At 40.3% G+C, this 22,587-nt stretch overlaps 1 protein-coding gene across 1 annotated transcript; it reads left to right on the top strand.

Moving 5' to 3' along the window:
• The first annotated feature begins 3,827 nt into the window (after positions 1 to 3,827).
• LOC139478574 (something about silencing protein 10-like) lies at positions 3,828 to 22,494 on the top strand. The gene is made up of 16 exons (XM_071261111.1): positions 3,828 to 3,884; positions 6,205 to 6,328; positions 7,491 to 7,544; positions 8,565 to 8,721; positions 9,245 to 9,319; positions 12,594 to 12,721; positions 13,563 to 13,643; positions 13,871 to 13,927; positions 15,025 to 15,134; positions 15,731 to 15,827; positions 16,680 to 16,804; positions 18,035 to 18,107; positions 19,157 to 19,284; positions 19,759 to 19,834; positions 21,383 to 21,490; positions 21,856 to 22,494. Exons 1-16 carry the CDS (start codon positions 3,874 to 3,876, stop codon positions 21,943 to 21,945), a joined length of 1,494 nt encoding a protein of 497 aa, XP_071117212.1. The 5' UTR covers positions 3,828 to 3,873; the 3' UTR covers positions 21,946 to 22,494.
• Positions 22,495 to 22,587: the final 93 nt, after the last annotated feature.

The following is a 22,587-nucleotide window of genomic DNA, read 5'->3' as shown; positions in this document are numbered from 1 at the left end:
AGTTTGTCATTAACGTGACGTCATACAGTGATTGAAGCTTGTCATTGGTCCATCTCGATAAGGACCCGGATATTAAAACGTCAACATCAACAACACGTGCTTGTTATGGTGTGCACACTAACGGTATATTAATGACTTGTTAAAATCTTCAAACCCCCATCAAGTAATGTATTGCAAAAAGAAAATAGTCTAAGCTACCCCATATTAAATAATATTTTCCAGCTTATTTATTTGTTGATTGTGTGAAATAAATAGACACATTGTGTTTTGTTGTGTTTAAAGGGGCACTGATCTAACGCAATTCCCCGGGACTGGTTGTTGCCTTTGTTATTGTTTTTCCCCAGTGAGTACCCGGATGTATAGCAGAAATCTAGACTAGCTCGCGACCTCTGTTGCGCCATTCGTAAGCGCATAAGTCACTTTTATGGATACCGGTAGTAATAAGAGCGTATGGTCACATTGATCAACAAAATGAAATACAGTTTTCGAGATAATAAGGAAATGTAGGTATCTTTGTGGGTAGCATCGGTAATGGTGACGAAGTTTTGATGTCACTTGCTTGGTAATTTTGCGATTTTCGTTTACACTATTTTGACTTGCAACACAAAGTAAATATTTCATCTGAGCATTGCTTTTTTTATAGTGTGTATATTTTTTTACTGTCAAAATGTGTAACATATTTATTAAACGTCTAAATATTCAGTTATTTTACCAAGTGACTGAACAACATTTCCATCTGTATTATTATGATAACGAATTCCAAACATTTTGATGTTTAATGTCATCACCAAGAGACTGAAAATGTTACGTTGAAAGTACATTTCTATGTTGTTTGGCTTCTAATCCTACATAATAATCTGTTGTGATGTTTGTAGGCCCTTTTGATCGTCTTAATCAATCTGGACAGATTTTTTAGTCAAAATGACTGAGAGAATCACATTTTACAAATTGACGGTAATCTATACACGCTTACAAAGGAAATGACCTGTGAAAACAACGTCTATCGCGCATTGAAGAATTTCCCAACCAAGACGTAGAGAAACAAGAACGAATCGGTTCAAATGAAGGAAAACAAAATGCAAATACCATAATTACAACTTACCAAATTTATGTGTATAAATAGGCAGCTTCCTTGTTCGAGGAATGTATCCGTGAATATCCACACAAAGGAATAATATCCCACTCATCTGCAGTTATACAAAATAACTTATTCGATGTCACGTGTCTCTGTAACTATCAAATATTCTAAAAGATATATATCGTTTCGGGATATTATAACCAGTGTTCGTTTCTCAACTGATCACTTGGATTGTTTCAGGTGTTTCACATAGGTGTCAAGTCTCAAGGGTTGGCTGAGAAAGGCCACGTGACAACTATTTTCATTACGTCCAGGGTTCCTAAAAAATCCACTGAGTTTGATAACAATGAGCAACCAATCAACGTATTATCAGTTAACCCTTTGAACAAAGTATGTTGTTTTTACATCGGCACTTCACGCCATGATATGAGTGTATTCCCTTTGTTTTAGTAAACCTAGACATGTAAACACTCACTTTTGACATATCCACTGTGCAAGATAACAGTGATTAATCAATCAACGTATTTTCTGTTAATCCTTTGATGACTAGGAACGATCCGTTGATTTACCAAAAAAAGTAAATCAACTGATCATTCATCTCTTGCTGGGCTGCCACGTGCATATTACATAACGCACATTTCACCTCACTGCAAACCTGGATTTAGATCGAATAATTACCCCAGACACAATAAATGCCAAATGAGAACCTTTGTCAGGTAATCTAAGTGGTGCTACCACTAATTGTACCTGTAATAAATTCATTAACTGAGCATCAAGTGAATGACGACAAATACACAAGTGTAGGGTTATACGAGAAAACGTGGATGACAACAAGGGAGTAGTAATCGTATTATCGACGCAATCCGAAATCCGAAAATTCTTTCACTGCATGGATACTTTTTTTTAGTATTAAACTATAACCATCTGGGGTATTTCCAAATGACGACTTCCGATGAGCTCCGCCGTTCTTTTTGTCTGTTTGTTTAGGCTGAAGAAATTAATTAACATGCGCCCATTGTCGAATCTTTATAGATCACATTTAACCAATCAGTGTTTATTCAAAAATGCGTAAAACAAATATTGCCTCCAGCCTCCAAGTTTATTTAGCTGTCCTTGCAGACGGTAGCCCAGTCTCTGGTCACGCTCAGTTGCGTTGCGTATCATCCGGGTACTCACGGGGGAAAAAACAATAACAAAGGCAACAACCAGTCCGGGGAATGGCGTTAGATCAGTGCCCCTTTAACTTTAAAAATATATTAGTTATTAGATTTCGATCCAAATTTTACAATGCAAGGTGATAAGTAATTGTGTACTACATGAACTGTCGACGGATGTGGCTTACATAAAAGTATGAATGTGTGGTTTGACTGGCCATATACTGATCTAGACTAGGTAAAGAAAAGAGATAGCTGATCTGGACTAGGTAAAGAAAAGAGATAGCTACACCTGTCTTTAAAATAGACCCGTGAAGATTCCGGGGTAGAATAGGTCTTCAGCAACCCATACTTGCCGTAAAAAGCGACTATGTTTGTCGTAAAAGGCTACTAACAGGATCGGGTGGTCAGGCTCGCTGACTTGGTTGATACATGTCATCGATCCCAATTGCGTGGATCGACAGATGCTCATGTTGTCAATCACTGGAATCCTGGTTGAGACTCGATTATCTACAGACCGCCGTCATATAGCTGGAATATTGCTGAATGCGGCGTTAAACAACAAACAAACAAAATTCTATGCTTGAGCGAGTGCGAGATTTGCGCTGTTTTGGCAATGTTATAGGCATACCTTAGAGCGGGGAAAACAGGGATAGCCTCACACATCGTATGTGACCACTTGACTACCTAATAGTCCTATACTTGAAATGGAATGTTATAAAGTGGTTCCACCAGTCGTGCTCATAATATCAACCCCTGGTTTGTCTGCCCCAGATTTGATTATATATGCAAGACATCATCTGGAACATCGCTGACAATAGCGTCAACTATCATTCACTCACTCATCAAATTAATCTAGCCTGGTAAACAATTGAAAACTAACCATGCAATTTCACTGACGCCACGGATCCTGACGGCACAAGTTCACGCTTCAAACACTGATATATAGGCCTCTTTATCGAGACAAATACATTTTTTTGCTTACAAGCAAACGGTTTACACTTGACAAAGTTCATACTCAAATATGCCAGATTTGTTCCCCGCCCGCTCCCCTCAGCCAGAGGCCATATAATAGATCTAGTGCCTCAACGCACACACACACACACACACACACACACACACACACACACACACACACACTTAGAGACCCCGCCTCTGCCTCCTTATGCACTAAAAAATATCATTATGCTAAAATGAGTCAGTATTGTATTGATTAATTATATGATACATGTATACTCAAATAAAATCGAATTTGTCGTGCATTCCACACACAAAACATTGAAATGAACACACTCAACGTAGATCTACATTTGTTGTAGATCTATAGATTTTATAGATCTATATATTCTGTTCAATCCAAATTTTAATTAATTTATATTTAAATGGAGAAAAGCGTCGCTTTGAAATATTTGTGTGTTTTCTAAACATATTATAATGTATTGTAATGTAACTGTATATAGAACTGGATTGGGGTACAAAATTAAACCACCAGCACCAAAACCTACTTTGGAAACGACTGTGCTCTGTCTATTATACATTAAACACACTGTAAAATGCGTACAAAGAGAACCAGTTTAACATTCAGGGGAGACGACTCCATCGGTGTTTGACTGCACGTGTGATCGATCCTACGCAACAGCTATGGGAAAACGGTAAAATAAGATACTCTTTCAGTTAATTAATGTTTGAGATAATTTCATTAGGTCAGTGCACAGGACCACGTAACTAATAATAATAATAACTAACAAACTCGCAGACAAGTGCGAGTTCGGACTCGAGATTGTTATGTTATTTTATCTAGAATGTGAACTTATGGAACTTCAGTTACGTGGTCCTGTGGTCATATTATAGTCTCTTGTTACACCTTTTTCTGACTATTTACATAGAATATACGAGATATAGATCTACGAAAATTCGGCATCTTCTTGAAAGTATCACCTATTTACGTGACTGCATTAAAAACCAGTATGTTACCGTATTCGTAGGTGTGATATTTTCTTTGGTAATAAGGTTTGGTGGCCCCCAATTTACTGTGTTGTTATAGTGACTTTTTAGCATATAAGTGTATTATTTATAGTATTGATTGAAAGGTGAGTTGAAAGGGTCTTTTAATAAATGGGTTGTAGTCAAAACGTCCACAAACACATTTGTCTAAAGGACCACACCAAAAAGTCAAAAGGGCCACAAACCCACAATGTTAACATTATGAACTATACATTTTGTATGTTATACATCTTTATTTATTTAAAGAAATGTCTTTTATCATGTTAATAGTTGGCATGCATCAGCATCTCAAAGCACATCTCCTGTTATTCTGAACCGCTGTCATATGGCTGGAATATTGCTGAGTGCGGCGTTAAACAACAAACCAACCAACCAACCAACCAACCTGTTATTCTGTTCATTTTAGTTGTCATTGTGACTTGGGACATTCAGATTTGAAAAATATCTCTTCTGGGAACTGGTGGCTGTCTTCCTTATGTATCGTCACAGTTTGCTCTTGTGCAGGAGTCTCACTTGGAGTTTAACTTGGGAGGCTTCCTTGAACAGGGCTAGCACAAGCTTGTACAATCTAAGTTGTCGTTCCCCATTGCAGATATTGATGCAGCTCTTCTAAACTGGAACAATAATAATAATGATAATTACAAAAACAAGCTTGTACAATCCAAGTTATCGCTTCCCTTTGTGGCTGTTGATGCGTCTGTTCCAACCTGCAATAATTTAATAATAAAACCTGCCCAGGCCTGACTCATGGAAATTGGTAACGGCCCTTTGACCTATTAACAGATAGATTATATTATGCTTACTCAGCAAACAATCAGCCGACCTGAGTCCTCACTTGGAGAACTGCAACTTGTCGGGCTGAGAAGGGTGGAAATGTTAAGCGGATCCTGGTTTCACTATTGATCAAAGGTCCATCAAAACAGTATTGAAGTATGTGTTACAAGAGCTTAGTAAAGACAACACACACATGTTTCGCTATTGATAAAAGTTTATTGTCAATCTTTTGGATTAATGAATAAATAGAGCATGACACTGAAACAAATAGAAGCTAACACTATGTATGCTTTATATATACCTTTGACTTTTTAGTGTGGCCCTGTTGTCCATGGTGTCTGTGGCCCTGGTGATGTGTAGCCCTTTTGACCTGTTCCCAAATTATTTGTTTACAATATAGGCCTATTGCAACACACATACGCTGTTGGGTTGGTTGTTGGCACAGGTATTCAAGAAATGTACCCCACGTACATATTGCACATGCATCTGAGTTTTTGGCACACAAAGCTAAATTTAGTCAGTCGAAAACTGGCTTCATACATAGTGAAAATAGACTCGTCCAATGCCGTACATAGTGGCGCATTTGGCTGCATTTATGTATACAAGAAGGTACCTGGGGTAAATTTGTGTTGACCGAGAGCCACGATGGAGTTCAACACTCATCATAGCTCTCGGCTACATTTCCTTGTATAGAAAGGCTCCTGGGTTACAGTTCTGTAGTACCTGTGACGGCAAGGACCCCAACAGCCATACTGACATAGGTCATTGATGGTAATTTCCTTTACATATACATGTACATGTATGACAAGTTAATCCACAGGATTCTATTGGGTTTTCTAGTTTCTGATCATTATTGACCCGTGAAGATCCGTGGTAGATCGGACCAGCTTCGGTCTTCGGCAAGCATGGGTAAAGTGGGACTAACAGGATCCGGTGGTCAGGCTCGCTGACTTGGTTTATACATGTCATCGGTCCCAATTGCGGGGATCGATGGTCATGATATTAATCATGCGATTGTCTGGTCCAGACGCGATTATTTTCAGACCGCTGTCATATAGCTTGAATATTGCTGTATGCGGCATTAAACAACAATCTAACCAACCAAAATCTGATCATTATTGGTGATAAAAAATTAACATGACTACAACATTCAGTGTATGTATTTGTAATACTGATAAGGCTTGATGTATTCAGAGGTCAAGGTGTACGTAGAGGGGGCAAGCCTCTGAATGTGTATAACTCGGATGATGACCCCGACCCCGAGTCTCAGGACTTCTACCATGATGACATCGATGACTTCCATGAGGGGAGAAATAAGGTAAGTGTAACGCTTCATGTTTTGGAGGCTTTAGCCCATTTCACACATCTGCATGATGTTCCACACTCTTTGTGATGTAACCGTGAACGCAACACTCTTCCCACAGTTTTATGGATTTACTACTGAGACCCGTCATCGTTTGCCCCATAAAAAACATTGTAAGCATTCATGAGTACATCACACATCGTCGCAAACATACAGTTTCATTTGACAAGGTCAATATGTATTGCAATCGATATCGCAAAGTTCTGACACATGTCACCAGCATCACATTCTTCATCTCGCATCACGTGCTTCCATTTTACTTCCGTTAAAAAGGGAGATAACTTGTCCTCGCATACCGCTATTAATAAAATATGCATTGTAATATTGTCACACTAAAGTATAAATCAACCATTAGATCTACCAACATTACAGTAAGTTTCAAGTGTAGAAAGGTGACACATTCATGTATGGATTAATAAGTGTTTGGTGTAACATTTATTAATGAATACATTTAAGGCAAGAATCGATACGTTTGACTATGTGTGCGATTGTGATTGATACTTGTATCAAAAAGTAAAAATCGTGATGCACCAGAGTAGGATCTCACTACTAGTTATGGCCCACATTTGGAATGTTACAATGATCCTGATCAACGTTAGCGTGATTCCTAAATCCTCATTGGGTGTGTTCATAGCTCATGCCTATACATGCAAACGGTCAGTTTCATATTAGGATAGTTCTAACACCCACTTTAAAAAGAATCCACTGTCTTCATATGCAGGCCAGATTGGAGAAATTCATGCGAGACATTTGCTGCGTGTATCTGATCTGCTTTACCTATGTAACAATGACTTCAGCATTAATCTAATTGATAAAGCCAGTTGACAAAATGACCAGAGACTAACGAAACTACCGGGATTCGGAACTGCCAGGATAGGAAATGACACAGAACCCATCGATAGAGTGGATCATTGCTCATACTATGTCTATACTGTAACTAGCTACAGGATGCTTTAGAACAGCTATTAGCTGACTGCAGTGTAAAAAGTTCACTCTGTTGGGTTGCCTTGTGACTGAAGCGGTCACATACCCTTACTTTGACAAACAGTCCATCCAAAAGAAATCCTGACATATTTTGTATATATCCCTGATCAGAGTATTATTTTTCTTCTGACAGGTGCTCCTTGATGAGGGATATAAGGACCAACGCCTGGATGACTCGGATGAAGAGGTTGGTCAAGTTAACCATTACATTATTAGTTGAGTGTGTTTTCGTATAATCAATGTCATATATTAGGAATAACTATTGTTTTAGGTATGATATGGAAACACATAAGGGTAATAATCACTATCTATTATATCAGGGGCGGTCGGGTAGCCTAGTGGTTAAAGCATTCACTCGTCACGCAGAAGACCCGGGTTCGATTCCCGACATTGGTACAATGTGTGAAGCCCATTTCTGGTGTCCCTCACCGTGATTTTGCTGGAATATTGCGAAAAGCGGCGTAAAACCATACTTACTCACTCACTCACTCATTCACTCACTCACTCACTCACTCATATTATATCATGCTAAAATTAATTAAAGCTTATGACATATTTCTTTTCACTATATTCACTTTGGTAACCTGGTAGGAATATAAACCCTAGGTGAGCCCATCCCATTTATGATATATATTTGACTAGGTTGATGCATGTCATCGTGTACCAATTGCGTTGATCGATGCTCATGATATCAATCACTGGATTGTCTGGTCTAGACTCGATTATTAACTGACCACCATCATTTAACTGGAATATGGCTGAGTGCAGTGTTAAACAACAAACAAACAAACAGACATGTTTTGTTTCCAGAGCAGAACTAAAGAACGTATATATTTCTTCATGAGAGTTTGTGTACAAAGTAGTAACCTGATGAGGTATGTCAGTCTAAGTATAACATTCATGTACATCTTTTTGTTGGAGATGAGATTTTATAAAATGTGCCATCAGGATTGCTTTATATTGGTTGGTGCATGCCAGTGAATTGTATGATGAGGAATGTTGGTAGTGATTACTTAAAATATGAAATTGAAAAGGTCTGTTTTATTTTGGTGACTCTGTCATGTCTGTTGGTATATGAACTATATTACTAAACTTTTGATACAGATATTTGTTTATATATCTTGAGGAGGCGGAAAGGAAAGTATTTTGTTAGAGCAACACTGATCTTGCACAGTCAGTGACAAGTTTCTGTGTTTGTGTCGTTTAGGAGGAGGTCATGAATGTTGTTTCCGATGATGACCTCCTGAGCTCTGATGATGACGATGATGAGATCCGAATGTACAAGACGCAGCTCCGCCGCCTCCGTCAACATCACCTCCAGAAGAAGATGGACAGTGACCTTGAGGAGGAAGCAGAAGATGATGGTCGGGTCACATAGTTAGCTTCATCAAGTGATCTTCAAAAGTAGATGGAGGAGGCTTATATAACTTTAAACAATGCATTCATGTCTCCTGTTTTCTATTATAAAGAGACCCTGTGCTAATCTCCCTGAAGGGGCGGTTGGGTTGCCTAGTGGTTAAAGCGTTCACTCGTCACATCGAAGACCCGGGTTCGATTCCCGACATGGGTACAATGTGTGAAGCCCATTTCTGGTGTCCCCCGCCGTGATATTGCTGGAATATTGCTAAAAGCGGCGTAAAACCATACTCACTCACTAATCTCTCTGAAAAACAGAATACATCAAGTTTTAGATAATATGTTAAGTTTCTAGGACAAAATTTATTTTCGACATAATGAATATTATGCCTGTTTTTCATGTTAAAAAGAAACATTTAAATGATTCTAGTGAAGGATAATTGTTTTTTTCATAGCTTGACCTATCTGACTATTATTAATATGCAGTCGCATTATTAGCTGCATATCTCATTTTATGTGTGTTCTTGACAGGTCTGCCAGACAGCAAGGCATGGGGAGCGAAGCGGAACCGGTTCTACCATGCCGATATCATTGATAACAAGTTTGGTGAGTCTAACATGAGTACAAAGCATGCTGCTTGTTGTTACCATCTCTATATGTCTTCTCACAGTAAAAGACAACTGATGTTATTCAATAGTCAAGTGTAGTGAGGGTATTGTCCAATAGTCAAAGTGAGAGGTGTTATCCAGTGGTCATGTGTAATGTGTTATCTGGTGGTCAAAATAGGAGCTATCAAATGGTCAAGTGTAGGAATGTTATCCAGTGGTCAAGTATAGGAATGTTTTCCAGAAGTCAAGTGTAGGAATGTTATCCAATGGTAAAAGTTTAGGGTTGTTATCAGTGGTAAAATGTAAGGGTGTTATCATTGGTAAAATGTAAGGTTGTTATCCAATGGTCAAGTGTAGGAATGTTATGGAATGGTCAAAGTGTAGGAATGTTATGGAATGGTCAAAGTGTTGGGGTGTTATGGAATGGTCAAAGTGTAGGGTGTTATCCAGTGGTCAAGTGTAGGGGTGTTATCCAGTGGCCAAGTGTAGGGGTGCTATCCAATTGCCAAAGTGTAGGGGTGTTATCCAGTGGCCAAGTGTAGGGGTGCTATCCAATGGTCAAGTGTAGGAATGTTTTCAAATGGTCAAAGTGTAGGAATGTTTTCAAATGGTCAAAGTGTAGGAATGTTATCCAATGGTCAAAGTGTAGGGGTGTTATCCAATGGTCAAAGTGTAGGGGTGTTATCCAATGGTCAAAGTGTAGAGTGCTATGGAATGGTCAAAGTGTAGGATGTTTTCCAGTGGTCAAGTGTAGGGGTGTTATCCAATGGTCAAAGTGTAGGGGTGTTATCCAATGGTCAAAGTGTAGGGGTGTTATCCAATGGTCAAAGTGTAGAGTGCTATGGAATGGTCAAAGTGTAGGAATGTTATCCAATGGTCAAAGTGTAGGGGTGTTATCCAATGGTCAAAGTGTAGGGGTGTTATCCAATGGTCAAAGTGTATAGTGCTATGGAATGGTCAAAGTGTAGGATGTTTTCCAGTGGTCAAGTGTAGGAGTGTTAACCAATGGTCAAAGTGTAGGGGTGTTATCCAATGGTCAAAGTGTAGAGTGCTATGGAATGGTCAAAGTGTAGGATGTTTTCCAGTGGTCAAGTGTAGGGGTGTTATCCAGTGGTCATGTGTAGGGGTGTTATCCAGTGGTCAAGTGTAGGGGTGTTATCCAATGGTCAAGTGTAGGGGTGTTATCCAGTGGTCATGTGTAGGGGTGTTATCCAGTGGTCAAGTGTAGGCTAGGGGTGTTATCCAGTGGTAAAGTGTAGGTTAGGGGTGTTATCCAGCGGTCAAGTGTAGGCTAGGGGTGTTATCCAGTGGTCATGTGTAGGGGTGTTATCCAGTGGTCAAGTGTAGGCTAGGGGTGTTATCCAGTGGTAGAGTGTAGGCTAGGGGTGTTATCCAGCGGTCAAGTGTAGGCTAGGGGTGTTATCCAGTGGTCAAGTGTAGGCTAGGGGTGTTATCCAGTGGTAAAGTGTAGGCTAGGGGTGTTATCCAGTGGTCAAGTGTAGGCTAGGGGTGTTATCCAGTGGTCAAGTGTAGGCTAGGGGTGTTATCCAGTGGTAGAGTGTAGGCTAGGGGTGTTATCCAGCGGTCAAGTGTAGGCTAGGGGTGTTATCCAGTGGTCAAGTGTAGGCTAGGGGTGTTATCCAGTGGTAAAGTGTAGGCTAGGGGTGTTATCCAGTGGTCAAGTGTAGGCTAGGGGTGTTATCCAGTGGTCAAGTGTAGGCTAGGGGTGTTATCCAGTGGTAGAGTGTAGGCTAGGGGTGTTATCCAGCGGTAAAGTGTAGGCTAGGGGTGTTATCCAGTGGTCAAGTGTAGGCTAGGGGTGTTATCCAGTGGTAAAGTGTAGGCTAGGGGTGTTATCCAGTGGTCAAGTGTAGGCTAGGGGTGTTATCCAGTGGTAAAGTGTAGGCTAGGGGTGTTATCCAGTGGTCAAGTGTAGGCTAGGGGTGTTATCCAGCGGTAAAGTGTAGGCTAGGGGTGTTATCCAGTGGTCAAGCGTAGGCTAGGGGTGTTATCCAGTGGTAGAGTGTAGGCTAGGGGTGTTATCCAGCGGTCAAGTGTAGGCTAGGGGTGTTATCCAGTGGTCAAGTGTAGACTAGGGGTGTTATCCAGCGGTCAAGTGTAGGCTAGGGGTGTTATCCAGTGGTAAAGTGTAGGCTAGGGGTGTTATCCAGCGGTCAAGTGTAGGGGTATAGTCCCATGCTGCAAGTGTGGATTTGCCCCACAGATGTTCCGAAATATGATTTTTCAGATTTGGAATCTTCTATTCATTGTTCAGTTTATAATCATTTGATTTGGAATAAAGATTATTAAAGACTGTATATGTTCTCCTATCATGATCTCCTGACTTTGGCTTCTTCTGGTCTGTGGCAACTGCTTATGATCTTCTGGTCTGACAACTGCTTACGATCTTCTGGTCAGACAACTGCTTATGATCTTGTGTTCGGACAACTGCTTATGATCTTGTGTTCGGACAACTGCTTATGATCTTCTGGTCGGACAACTGCTTATGATCTTCTGGTCTATGACAACTGCTTATGATCTTCTGGTCGGACAACTGCTTATGATCTTCTGGTCTATGACAACTGCTTATGATCTTCTGGCGGACAACTGCTTATGATCTTCTGGTCGGATAACTGCTTATGATCTTCTGGTCGGACAACTGCCTATGTTCTTCTGGTCGGACAACTGCTTATGATCTTCTGGTCGGACAACTGCTTATGATCTTCTGGTCGGACAACTGCTTATGTTCTTCTGGTCGGACAACTGCTTATGTTCTTCTGGTCGGACAACTGCTTATGTTCTTCTGGTCGGACAACTGCTTATGTTCTTCTGGTCGGACAACTGCTTATGTTCTTCTGGTCGGACAACTGCCTATGATCTTCTGGTCGGACAACTGCTTATGATCTTCTGGTCGGACAACTGCTTATGATCTTCTGGTCTATGACAACTGCTTATGATCTTCTGGCGGACAACTGCCTATGATCTTCTGGTCGGACAACTGCTTATGATCTTCCAGTCGGACAACTGCTTATGTTCTTCTGGTCGGACAACTGCTTATGATCTTCTGGTCTATGACAACTGCTTATGATCTTCTGGCGGACAACTGCTTATGATCTTCTGGTCTATGACAACTGCTTATGATCTTCCAGTCGGACAACTGCTTATGTTCTTCTGGTCGGACAACTGCTAATGTTCTTCTGATTCACTCATGAACACCAAACTACATTTAACCTGAATGCTCTGATGTGTAAATGTGTTGTGATTGATGCCAGATTTGTCGGGGTCGGATGAGGAGACGGGAAACGCTGCAATGGAGGAGAAGGAGGCTCTGGCTCTTCAGAGGAAGATGGCGGAGGAGATGAGCGACCAGGACTTCGGACTCGACGCCTTCACGGTCAAGGTGAGACTGTATTGTGGGTTGTTGATGGTGGTCTTCTACAGCAGTAATAGCTTATGTGAAGCTGCAGGCATCATCCTAAGCATACAGTCAATGCTTGATAACTTTGAGGTTAATACCCTGTTCGAATGCCAGGTTAGACATGCTACCCAGCAACTTATGCTGGTCGTAAGAGGTGACTTAATGGATTGGGTGGTCAGGCTCTGTGACTTGGTTGATTGTGTGTCTTTATACCCCAACAACGTGGATCACAGGATTGTCTGGTCCAGACTTGATTATTTACAGGCCCACATCATATAGCTGGAATATTGCTGAGGCTGGTGTTAATAAACACACAAAGAAAGTGAATGTTTGTGAAATTGTGTTTCTTTGTAATGCCATTTGTACCACATTGTTTAGGCAGTGGACTTCTTTTGGTATAGTGGAGTATTAGGAAGAGTACAACATAATTCAAATTCAAAAGGGGCGGTCGGGTAGCCTAGTGGTTAAAGCGTTCGCTCGTCACGCTGAAGACCCAGGGAAGATTCTCGTCATGGGTACAATGTGTGAAGCCCATTTCTGGTGTGCCCCGCCGTGACACTGCTGGAATATTGTTAAAAACTCACTCACTCGTGCTGTTTTTGTATGACATATCAAACATTGTGAAGAGTTTTAATCGCCATAACTGAAAATACTTGTGAATGAAAAACTAGAAAATTGTAAATACTTTTTCCTCAATGCTGAAATAAAATGCTTTCTTGCAGGAATATATTTGATATGTACAACCGGTCCTTGTTTTCTTTTCCCAGCATTATCCATGTATAGGAGTTTTTTGTGTGACTGATTAATATTTCTGTCTGTTTAGCCAGCAAAGAAAAAGGAAGCGAAAGAGGAGGGCAAGGTTGTGAAAGATTTGTCAAAACTCTCTAAAAGGGAAAAGTTGGAGGTAGGTCAAATAAGTCATTGAGAGACACCAAGTGTTGCTTATGTGTAACTATTCTATGTGTCAACAATTGGGATTTTTTTTGTTTTTTCCTCAAATATTTACAGCTATTTGAGCCAGATAGGGCTTTGAAGAAGTGTTAGATGAAAACATATCATAAAAGAAAGTTGTGTTGTTTATAATGGTACAAGATATACAATTACAATCATTGTCTTTGTTATGTTCTGCAGCTCCTGAAGAAAGAATCTCCTGAACTGTTGACCCTCATCGAGGACTACATCAGCAAGGTGGGCAGTGTAGTGCTGTACTGAGACATGTTGTACAGTGTTGTGCAGTAGAGACATGTTGTAGTGTTGTACAGTTCTGAGACATGTTGTACAGTGTTGTACAGTTCTGAGACATGTTGTACGGTGTTGTGCAGTAGAGACATGCACAGTGTTGTGCATTACTGAGACATGTTGTACAATATTGTGCAGTACTGAGACATGTTGTTCAGTTTTGTGCAGTACTGAGACATGTTGTACAATATTGTGCAGTACTGAGACATATTGTACAGTGTCGTGCAGTTCTGAGACATGTTGTACAGTATTGTGCAGTACTGACACATGTTGTACCGTATTGTGCAGTACTGAGACATATTGTACAGTGTTTTGCAGTTCTGAGACATGTTGTACAGTATTGTGCAGTACTCAGACATGTTTACAGTACTGAGACATGTTTACAGTACTGAGACATGTTTACAGTACTGAGACATGTTGTATAGTACGGTGCAGTACTGAGACGTGCTGTACAGTGTTGTGCAGTACTGAGATACATTGTACAGTACTGAGACATGTTGTACAGTATTGTGCAGTACACAGACATTTTTACAGTACTGAGACATGTTTACAGAACTGAGACATGTTTACAGTACTGAGACATGCTGTACAGTACTGAGACAAATTGTGTAGTGTTGTGCAGTACTGAGACATGCTGTACAGTACTGAGACATTTTTACAGTACTGAGACATGTTTACAGAACTGAGACATGTTTACAGTACTGAGACAAGTTGTGTAGTGTTGTGCAGTACTGAGACAGCCCTGTAGAACACTGGACAGTGCTGTTGTACAATGTAGTGATGTGTAGTAAAATGTTGTGCCTTATACAAAGTAGCACAGTGTTGTGCAGTGGTGTACAATACTGTGCAGTGTTTTGCCTTTACAAAGTAGCACAGTGTTGTGCCATGTTGTACAATTCAGTTTAACGTTGGGTGTATTACAGCAGTATTTTTGTTGTTTAGAATAGAAATGATGACTAAAGTTTGAAGATTTTTAGAGAAGAAAGTGAATGTAAATTGAGGCTTTGTTTATTGGAAAATGATTGTTCCCTTTTTACTGGTTTTAGATGACAGAAGTTAAGGACATTTTCCAACCATTGCTGACCCTTGTCAATGAAGGCAAAGTTCATGGCAGTGCTGCCGATTATGTCAGGACACGCTTTCACCTTAATATGAAGTAAGTGTGCTGTTCCACAATGAAGTGCTTATGAGAAGAAGCTGTGTATTTGAACTGCAGCTGTCAGACATGATGAAGAATCATGATTGTCACAAGATTTTTTCCAGCTGATTATTATGAGATGAGCTCATCTTGACACATTAGGCCTGAGCCAGCATGGAGATTCCTGGTTGTAATAAATTCTCAGCAACTGATTGTATGAGGTTACTTAATCATGTTGGCCCGTGAAACCAGGTAGAGAATAGTTCTTCAGCAACCCATGCTTGCCGTAAGATGCTCATGATATCAATCACTGGATAGTCTAGTCCAGACTTGACTATTTACAGACCGCTGTCATATAGCTGGAATATTGATGAGTGTGGCATTAAAACAACAAACAAACTATCGTATTAATGGATCGAGTGGACTTTTGATCAAAATTTCAATCACTGTTTTTTTGTCCATATTTGATTATTTACAGGCTGTTGTCAAAAAGTTTGATTATTGTTGAGTTTGCTGTAAACAAAAAAACCAATAAACCTTAGGCCTCAGAGCTGAAAAGAGATGACATCTTGAATGTGATGGTGATTGTGCTTGTTGATCATTGTGTGTTGCAGTTACTGTATCAATGTCAGCTTCTACCTCATGCTGAAAGCCAAGCACATCGCAGCCGGGAACCACCCTGTCATCAAGAGACTGGTGCAGTACAGAAATGTGAGTCATATATATCTCTCTTGTATAAGCCCAGTTGCACCCTGTCATCAAGAGACTGGTGCAGTACAGAAATATGAGTCATATATATCTCTCTTGTATAAGCCCAGTTGCACCCTGTCATCAAGAGACTGGTGCAGTACAGAAATATGAGTCATATATAGCTCTCTTGTATAAGCCCAGTTGCACCCTGTCATCAAGAGACTGGTGCAGTACAGAGATGTGAGTCATATCTCTCTCTCTTGTATAAGCCCAGTTTCACCATGTAATAAAGAGACTGATGCAGTACAGAAATGTGAGTCATATATATCTCTCTTGTATAAGCCCAGTTTCACCATGTAATAAAGAGACTGGTGCAGTACAGAAATGTGAGTAATATATATCTCTCTTGTATAAGCCCAGTTTCACCATGTAATAAAGAGACTGATGCAGTACAGAAATGTGAGTCATATATATATCTCTCTTGTATAAGCCCAGTTTCACCATGTAATAAAGAGACTGGTGCAGTACAGAAATGTGAGTAATATATATCTCTCTTGTATAAGCCCAGTTCCATCTTGTTATCGACCACCTCCCTGGCCTCATGTTTAAGCATCTGCCTGAAGAGCAGGGGAGTTCGATCCCCATCTGCATCATACCAAAGACATTAAAATGTACTCTGACGAAACTAGATCTGTTATCGAGTACCCATCAGAGCTGCAATCCAGACCTTAATTTGTCTGACGCATGCTATTATGAATGTAATATTTCTTCTCGTCCCTGTATGGCTGACATATTGCTGATGTGACATTAAATTTTAACTTGGTGACTCCATCTTGAGAAACATCAACTATCATTTCTTGTCCCTGTTGACAGCTGATGAAACAGTTGGAGCCTCTTGACACCAAACTCAAGCCCGAGATTGATGACATTCTGGACAGACTGAAGAATGGGGAGGACGTTCACCTGCCCCCTCCCCCTGAACAAACAGCAGGGGTCAGGTGAGTTGATGCCACCTGGTGGGATGCTGGTGTAGAAACAGGTCTCAAGCTACCTATTGATTGCATTTCTTTGTACCTTACGTTAATCATAATGTCCCTAGTAACATATGCTTGTCCTAAGAGTTGACTAGAGTGATTAGGCTAAGAAAATATTTGTCTTTTGTTCTCTTTTATGGTCTTTTGTCTTTTGGTTTTATTACCATTTTTAAAAAAAACAATGTGATCCAATGTAGCACACAGTTACTTTCCTTTACATGCGCACAGCTTTACTGCGCATCTTGTGTTATGGTCATAGCAGCAATAGGAAGCTTGGAGCAGTATATTTTCATTGCCTGAGAACCAAGTCTTTTATTTCCTTAAGCCTTATAACTTAATGCTGTTAATTTGCAGTCATTAGTGGCTAGACTGTCTCAGTTTGTCAGGCCTGGTGGCTTGGTGATCATCATGGTGTGGGATGTGGCTCATAATATCAGTTATTTGTTTATACGGTCCAGACTTGATCACTTGTGGCCCAATCATCTAAGAAGTCGCAATTTGCAGTGCAGAGTTGCGTCCCTTGGGCATACCAGAAACCTATGATTGTGGGTTGAATACTGGTTCGCCCGATGTTTCTAGGTTTGTCAGCACCATATCCGTACTCTTGGGTTTCACCAAAGTAGTTAACATCTGACCGGCATCACTTCAGGCTTTTCTCCCACTGACACACCGTGATATAACTGGAATACTGTTCAAAGCGTTATTAAACACAATTCACGAAGATCCGGTGTAGAATAGGTCTTCAGCAACCCTTGCTTGTCGAAAAAGGTGACTATGCTTGTCCTAAGAGGCGACTAATGGGATCGGGTGGTCAGGCTCGCTGACTTGGTTGATGCATGTCATCAATCCCAATTGCATCGATGCTCATGTTGTCAATCACTGTATTGTCAGGTCCAGGCTTGATTACTTACAGACAAACACTTTTTACATACACAACAATGTGAAATAACTGGAATATTAGTGACTGAAAGGGAAAAACAACAACAAAAATCGAGCTTTTATGGCACACCCTACCTGAGAGTTATGGCACATCCTACCTGAGAGTTATGGCACATCCTACCTGAGAGTTATGGCACATCCTACCTGAGAGTTATGGCACACCCTACCTGAGAGTTATGGCACATCCTACCTGAGAGTTATGGCACATCCTACCTGAGATTTATGGTGTTGTGAATGGTCTTCCTCATATTTCAGTAAGAAGGCTGAGAAACTCAAAAGAAAACTGAAGGAGAAGACGAGAGTCAAAGACCCTGAACCACCAGCAAAGGTAAGGCTGACAAAAATCCCAAGGGCACAGATTTGTTTCCCCCACTTGTATTTAAAATAAACTGGTACACACATTTCAAAACCTATTACCTAAAAATATATGCATTTTCAAGTATTTTCAAAATAGTATCTATCCATCTTAGATTAGGCCTATATGAATTAATTATAAGATTTTCAACTGCCTGCCTACCTCACTTCCAAACACCCAAACCGTGCATCATTTTAGTAAGTACAGATGATGAAGATTGTTCCTTTCTTTACTTAATGAAACATACCATATACACATAGTCCATCACACATTCATGCTACGTAGGAATCACATCTGTCGACAGTTTACACAGATGCTTGGATCAGTTTGTTTTAAAATATAGAATGTAAAGAATAAAAATGCCACATCACATTAAAGTAAAAATGGATGAAAATGTAATTATTAGTATATTGAGTCGTCATTGATAAAAGAATGTTTCTTTTGAACGAGGTTCATTGTGAGAGTAGTTGTGTCTGTTACATGAGTTAACAGCAGAGCTACAGTTTATGCACATTCAGTCCATACAGTTCTTGTGTTACAGTCCGTTGAGCTCCAAATGAGAACGATGATTTGCAAAATAACTCAAAATCGGGAATAGTCTATAAAATGTTAGTACTGTACACGGCAATGAAAACCCTGCACCCAACAAACTCTGTTGTTTGTTATTTTCATTCCTACCACTGGATAAAGTTGTTTGAGAAACTATTATGTTGTTGTGTGTACAAGTTAACATCTTGAACAGAAGTGGCCACAACGGAAGGAGAAACAGAGCAATGCATATAACATGTGCTACATAATGGTACAGGGAATGACAGCATAAGGGAGTCTTCTCACGAAAGATTTAATCGCAATCTAACTCGATCATGGCTGGCCCTTGTCATCAGAATTGCTTGTGTTGCTGCTGATGGTCACAACTTTAGGTGGGACTGTTGCTTGCTGAAATCCATCATGGACCAGACACTGTGTTTGTTTTCTTACAATGGAAGGTGTGCCATGTCAACCAGTACCTGTTGGTGTTGTAGGTGAAGAAACAGACTGGCAGCTTTGAGACTCAGGCTGAGAAGGATGCCCTGGAGTACTACAACATGATGAAGAAAGGTCGCAACATGTATGATGATGATGAAGACGAGGATGAAGACGAGGATGATGAGTAAGTTGTGTATAATGATGGTATTGCTAACGACACTGCATGCTAAATTGTTTGTTTGGTTTTCATTCTATGGCCTTGTTTTTTGTGTGCATTTTTTTATTATTTAATACTGTATTCATAAAAGAATTATTGACTAAAGAGTGTGAAGGTATGTTTAATGTAACTTTAAAGATATTGACTCGTCAAACACATTCACAACTCTGGTGAAATGCATAAACAAATTCAGTGCAGACAGAGATCATAATCACAGTGAATCCAGATTCAAACCAAAGTCAGCAGATCATGGCACAGCTAGGGGACACAACTCTGCAAGTGAATTGTGACAATTTAGATCATGAGGCCATCTGTGCTGTGCCATAAAGTAAACTGAACATTCCAAAGCAGGAGTTCACATTGTATAAATCTTAATGGTATTTGTATGACTCCCTAATTTCAAATCCCTTGATTGTAACCCCCTGACTTCTGGCTGTTCAGGAAGGCGGGTGCAGTGGAGCCATCTCAGCCTGAGGATGGGGAGGAGGAGGAAGGGAAGAGAGCAATAACATACCAGGTATGTGTGCCACAGTGGAGCAGGAAAACAGTTGTTTCTTTGCTCTTTGTTTAACGCTGCATGCAACAATATTTGCTATATGACGACAGCCTGTAAATAATCAAGTCAAGACCTGATAAAGGGCAGTGTGGTAGCCCAGTGGTGAAGGTTTCTGCTTGTAAAACAAAAGGCCCGGGTTCAATTCCCCATGTGTTTTCAATGATGTTGCTGGAATAATGCTAAAATCAGCATAAAATTAAACTCAGTCACTGGATCAGACAAACCAGTGATTGATAGCATGAACCACATCCAATGCTGTCAGTGTTTGATGATAAGCAATCAGAGAAGTCACCGAGTCTGACAACCAGATGTATTGATTCTCCTTGCATGACAAGTATAGGTTGCTGGGGACCTGTTCCAACTCGGGAAAGGTTGATTTATCAACATCCTAAGGGAAGTTACTGGGAATTTCCTTATGTATCATCCCGATTGATTAACTACCATAAGATAATGCATTGATCTATTGTTAGTAGCCTTTATCAAATGTTTTGCAAACATATTTTCCAATTTCATTTTAAGGGGTCAACCATTGTTAAAATTAGTATATATGGCAGTCAAGACATCTGGTATTTTCCTTAAGTTTAAAACTACCTTTATGGTGGAGTGGATAGAGCGGCTGGCAGAAAGCGGAAGGTCAGTTGTTGATCCCCTGGCCGTTCCCCTGTTGGTGCAGGGACTGCCTCCGTGGTCTAGTGATAGAGTGCCTGCCCTGAGAGCGGAAGGTCAAGGGTTTGATCCCCAGCCGCATCATACCAAAAGAACCTAAAAGATGGCACTTGATATCCCTGCCTGGGCCTAGATTTTTTTAATGATCTTAGCCCTAAAATTATCGTAAAGTTATCATAAGGAAATCATAGGCTATGGTAGCCTATTTTCAAAACTATCGTAGCCCTAAGATATCTTAAGTTTGTCGTAAATCTAAGATAGCCCTATGCCTATCGTAAGTTTATTTTATCCTCATCGAAGATGGCGGTATACTTTGCTCTGGACATTTTTCATGATGAAGATGACAATGATTTGATGACAAGACCGAGGATATTCCGAGACGCTTGACGACTTCGAACTATTTTCCCGCTACAGATAGGTGTCGTAGCTCTGAGCGATCTGCGACAGGTTTACGATTGTTCCGAAAATCTATCTTATCTTAGTCTTAAGATATCTTATCTTTGAACGTAAGTAGTTAAGATTTATCTTAGCTAAGATCGTTTCGAAAATCTAGGCCCTGGCGTTCAGCATTAATGGGATAAGACAAGGACAGATTGGCTTGGAGTATGATGTGTCGGAGTTGGGTATCCATGATAAACTGCACATTGGCATCCCAGTGGGCTAGCTCAACTGCTATAAGAAACTGGATTCAAGTCTGGACTACCACAAACACATGCATGCACACACGTCAGTATATACATGAAATAATTTTGAACCCAATGTTAAACCTCATTTCGCCTCACCTCACCTTAAGCTAGATGTGTATTTCACTTGTACAAGTCTGTTCGGATGTGTGTTTGGTAGATTGCCAAGAACAAAGGTATGACCACCAAGAGGAAGAGGGAACAGAGGAACCCGAGGGTCAAACACAGGAAGAAGTTTGAGAAGGCCAAGGTCCGCAGGAAGGGCCAGGTAAGTGACGAGGAACACACAATCAATGTCAGGGCTCACAGGCTCCCTAGGCACATCTATGAAACATGGAACTTCAGTCCAAATAAAACTAGCCCTGAATAGGGTGGCAGTACTGCCACGAATTGCTGATGCATCAAAGAATCATGAATTAATAACCTACCTATCTATCTATTCGTGTTTTAATTAGGCAGCCCCCTGTAAGAGTTGAAAATGGAAACAAAAGCGAAACGTGCAAAGAACTTTAAGATGATGTGGGCAGTGCCTGAGAACCAAGACATTATTTTTAGCTCCATTATGTGGTCCTTTATTTTTCCCTTCTTTCTTGCACAAATACCTTAGACTGAATTATCATTATTTATTTCCAGGTGCGTGAACCGAGGACAGAGATGAATAGGTATGCTGGGGAACTGACGGGTATCCGAGCTGGCATTAAATGCGGCGTCAAGCTCCGGTGATCGGCTTCATTCCAGACACATGCTTGCTTTGCTAGCAGATTAAGATTGGGACTGGACAGCAGTTTTACATTGGCTGAAACACTGAATTTGATTTTGAAGCAAGCTCAGTTGACCATGTCTCACCATGTACTACTCATAGTTGGTAACCAAATATTATGACACTGAAAGCGGGACAATGAGTGAGTTTCTGAAGAAACCTCACATGACCTTGTCTGTATCATCAGATCCCACTGTTGGTAGTAGGAAGCCAATTACTACAGGCCATCACATCATTAAGACAGCATTGTTTCCACATGTGCTCCACATGTGGGAAATAATAGATGTGGATAGTTCAACATTTTCAGTACCCCAAGGTTTGAGACCTCAGTATCAGTACTGCCCAGGTCATGCTGCTGCTGCTGCTGCTGCAGTAGTAGTACACAGGGACATGGAGTGTACAGAACTTGAACTTACTTAAAATGAATGTCCTATTGCTATTGTTTTGTAAACATGGGAAATCCTTCATAAGAATTCAATTCTATTGTATGTCATACTCAAACATTTTGAACAGGAACGACAATTTGTGAATAAATTGTAAATTTGAGTCATCACTTTGTTGTATATGTTCGAGTTAGTTTTTTATATACTTCTCAAAAGAAGTTA

Source organism: Haliotis cracherodii, unplaced genomic scaffold (assembly GCF_022045235.1).
Source record: "Haliotis cracherodii isolate W230 unplaced genomic scaffold, xgHalCrac1.p SCAF_4, whole genome shotgun sequence".
Taxonomy (NCBI): domain Eukaryota; kingdom Metazoa; phylum Mollusca; class Gastropoda; order Lepetellida; family Haliotidae; genus Haliotis; species Haliotis cracherodii.
Note: the sequence above shows the minus strand (reverse complement) of the source record. Positions and strands in the feature narration are given on the sequence as shown.

What these genes read in the sequence shown, in the direction of transcription:
- LOC139478574 (XM_071261111.1), top strand. An exon ending in TGGATGACTCGGATGAAGAG is followed by an intron (nt 7,545 to 8,564) that starts GTTGGTCAAGTT and finishes TGTGTCGTTTAG; the next exon opens with GAGGAGGTCATGAATGTTGT. An exon ending in ACCCTGAACCACCAGCAAAG is followed by an intron (nt 18,108 to 19,156) that starts GTAAGGCTGACA and finishes TTGGTGTTGTAG; the next exon opens with GTGAAGAAACAGACTGGCAG.